At 34.5% G+C, this 2,746-nt stretch overlaps 1 protein-coding gene across 2 annotated transcripts; it reads right to left on the bottom strand.

Moving 5' to 3' along the window:
* Positions 1-392: 392 nt before the first annotated feature.
* Positions 393-2,282, bottom strand: LOC142629325 (uncharacterized). 2 transcript variants are annotated; one of them, XM_075803287.1, is made up of 3 exons: positions 2,152-2,282; positions 1,821-2,006; positions 393-932 (listed from the first exon to the last, which is right to left on the bottom strand). In XM_075803287.1, exons 1-3 carry the CDS (start codon positions 2,188-2,190, stop codon positions 639-641), a joined length of 519 nt encoding a protein of 172 aa, XP_075659402.1. In that variant the 5' UTR covers positions 2,191-2,282; the 3' UTR covers positions 393-638. The 2 variants fall into 2 exon arrangements, with proteins under 2 accessions (XP_075659402.1, XP_075659403.1); XM_075803288.1 differs by having other exon boundaries at positions 393-905; positions 2,152-2,271.
* Between the last annotated feature and the right edge of the window lie 464 nt (positions 2,283-2,746).

The following is a 2,746-nucleotide window of genomic DNA, read 5'->3' on the forward strand; positions in this document are numbered from 1 at the left end:
TCCCGAAAATGATTCGTTTCCATTTCAAATACAAATGAAGAAGATTGGTTTAACCAAAAAAAAAAAAAAAATCAAGAAGATTGGTAATTATAATGGTTATAAAATTAATTACCTTATCTATACTTGGTAGTGATGTTAATGGTAATGACATTGGTCGTAAATGTCATTCCAACTAAATCTAAATTTACCTTCCAGCTGGGTATAGAATTATCCTATTCTTCAGAAGACAAAATGGTGCTATACCTGAAAAAGAAATTGAACTCATAGTCCTTTTGAGTCTCACCATCAGCACGAAAATTAATCTAATTAAGATTGAGCTTCCAAAAGGTGAATTTATCCAAGACTTAGGATACATAATCGGAGATGTTCTGATTGATGTTCATATATGTAAATTTAAGCATAAAATCTTTGCCATATTATAAGTAATATAAGCTGCAACAAGTTCTGATGATAATATACAAAATATGATAACAAAACAGCTGTAGAATTACAAAGTACTCCTTGCTACATCTAGAATTTCTTTTGTTCTGAAGCAGCTACACCATTTGCTAATCAAGATGAATGTATCATGGCTTCCTAATAATGGGCTAAGAAAAGCTTATACGAACAAAGTTTTGAACCAAATCATTCATTATAGTTTATTCAGACTCAAACTTGTCAAACTGCTGGAGCATTTGAAAGATGGTAATGTTCTGGTTTGGGAGAGGAGGCACAGGGGCCATTCTCATTGTAGGGGTCATAATATAGTCTCCACGGGTGAGAGTGTGGTGCCTTTTTCGCACTGCTCGAACAGGAGGCTCTGCATCCACAGCAACCACTCTTTGTCTGTTCACAGCTGCTGGCACAGTCGCTTCTGCTCTTTTTCTCAAGCTTTCACCAAACCTTTTCTCATTCACACCTCCTTCCTGTTCATATGAAATTCTTTTCTCACACTGCCATTTATCATTACATTTATTACTTTCGAAAGAACATAATTCGTATAGGAGCAAAGGGTAGCAATGGAAAGAAACATATAACAATCCCAACTTAAAATGTGTGCTTTATCAAAGGGGAGCATAATTGGACAGGGAGAGTATCATATTACTTGAAAAAAGAAAATATAACTAACACATAAAGCCAAAAATTATATATTAAAAAACATAAAACCATAATGCAATGCACTATTTTCTTCCCCTATCAAATGACGAGTAAAACTTAAGTACAGTTGCTAACTACACCTTAACTTTGTCAATTAAATTCAGCTGCATGGTTATATTAATTAAGAGTTATACTAACGGGTGTTTTTAGGAAAGTTTTAACACACTTTTTATAGGAAATGAAAAAAAGACATTAATTACTTTTTTTTCTTTTTTCTTTTTTTATAAAAACTTTCTTAAAATTGATTATTAACTATCCGTTATCATTTTCCATTAATTAATACAAAAACATAATGTCATCTTTTTACTTATGACATTAAATTCAATCACGTGGTTCGTTGCTTAATGCAACAATGTTGTTGAATTGTGGAGCCTAAGATACGGAACTATACCTACTTAAGTTTTGCCCAATTACAATAATCCTATTATGTACAAAGCACTAATCCCTGATGAAGGAGAGATTTAACTCAAGTTTAAGGAGGCTACCAAGAGACTGAAAAGCTGAGCTAGTTGGATTAATATTATTAAAATGTGAGATATTTAAAGAACCAAAAAAGAAAAATATCATGACTAATGAACCAAAAAGGCACATGCTCTAAGGTAACATCAATACAACCAACCAAGAATGAAGGATGAAACATGAGTGGAACTTGAATTTAACGAAAATAATTGAAACATTCTTACATTGATAACAGAAGAATCAGGCATTGGACATTTCACTGGTTGATCTTCATCCGGTGGCTCCATTGGGTGTTCAACTGGCCAGAAATCCATGTCCACTTCAACCTCAAGATGGTGCCAATCCATACCAAGCCTGTATCTTGCGTCTCTGCTTTCATCTATCAGTGGAACTTCGCTTTCATTTGCATCCTAAAAAAGAAGCAACTTAGCATATGAAACTAACGTAAAATCACATATAACAAGCATATTTAAATAAAAAGATAGCTAATGTATTACCATAGCTGTGAAAACAAGAGAGGAAGAGAGAGAGAGTGAGAGAGAGAGAGAGACTTACATAATCATCCTCACAAGAAAATCCCATAGAAATGTTCATAATGAGAGGCAGAACAAATCCAACTTTGTCCGTATGTGAGTGTTTGAGAGAGAGAGAGAGAGAGAGAGAGAGAGAAAGGAAAACTGAAAAGATAAAGTAAGCATGAAAAGGAGTAGAAATGAGGGTAAGAGAGAGGTGGCGCTGTGGGATCAACTGCACAGTGGACGACGAAGAAAGATTCCCACCATTTTCCTCTTTTTGTGATTTTGTGAAGTACTTTATTCTTAACCTTTTCCTTTCTTTATTGGGTCCCTATCTCTCACCTACAAGAATGAGAGAGCTTTTTTTTTTACCTTTCACTTTGTTGCTTTAAAAACAGTAGCAATTTGGTTGAAAAAAAATCTTAACAATCTCCTACTTTCTGCTTTTCTTGGTTTTGCAGAACATGGAAAATGTAGGATAGCAGTACATACATGAGCTGAGCTGTTATCATGTTTTGCTTTGCCAGGATACCCTTGTTGTAGTAAAAAGATGAGAGGCAAAGCAAAGAGTGTCTGAGCGGAAAGCACGAGATAGAGGCCTGTCTTTACACACTTTTAGTAGCCGTTTGTTCATT

This window comes from Castanea sativa, chromosome 3, assembly GCF_040712315.1.
Source record: "Castanea sativa cultivar Marrone di Chiusa Pesio chromosome 3, ASM4071231v1".
Lineage (NCBI taxonomy): Eukaryota > Viridiplantae > Streptophyta > Magnoliopsida > Fagales > Fagaceae > Castanea > Castanea sativa.

What these genes read in the sequence shown, in the direction of transcription:
- LOC142629325 (XM_075803287.1), bottom strand. Translation starts at nt 2,190, where the DNA reads ATGAACATTTCTATGGGATTTTCTTGTGAGGATGATTAT. An exon ending in TTTCTTGTGAGGATGATTAT is followed by an intron (nt 2,007 to 2,151) that starts GTAAGTCTCTCT and finishes CTTCTTTTTTAG; the next exon opens with GATGCAAATGAAAGCGAAGT. An exon ending in CTGATTCTTCTGTTATCAAT is followed by an intron (nt 933 to 1,820) that starts GTAAGAATGTTT and finishes GATAAATGGCAG; the next exon opens with TGTGAGAAAAGAATTTCATA.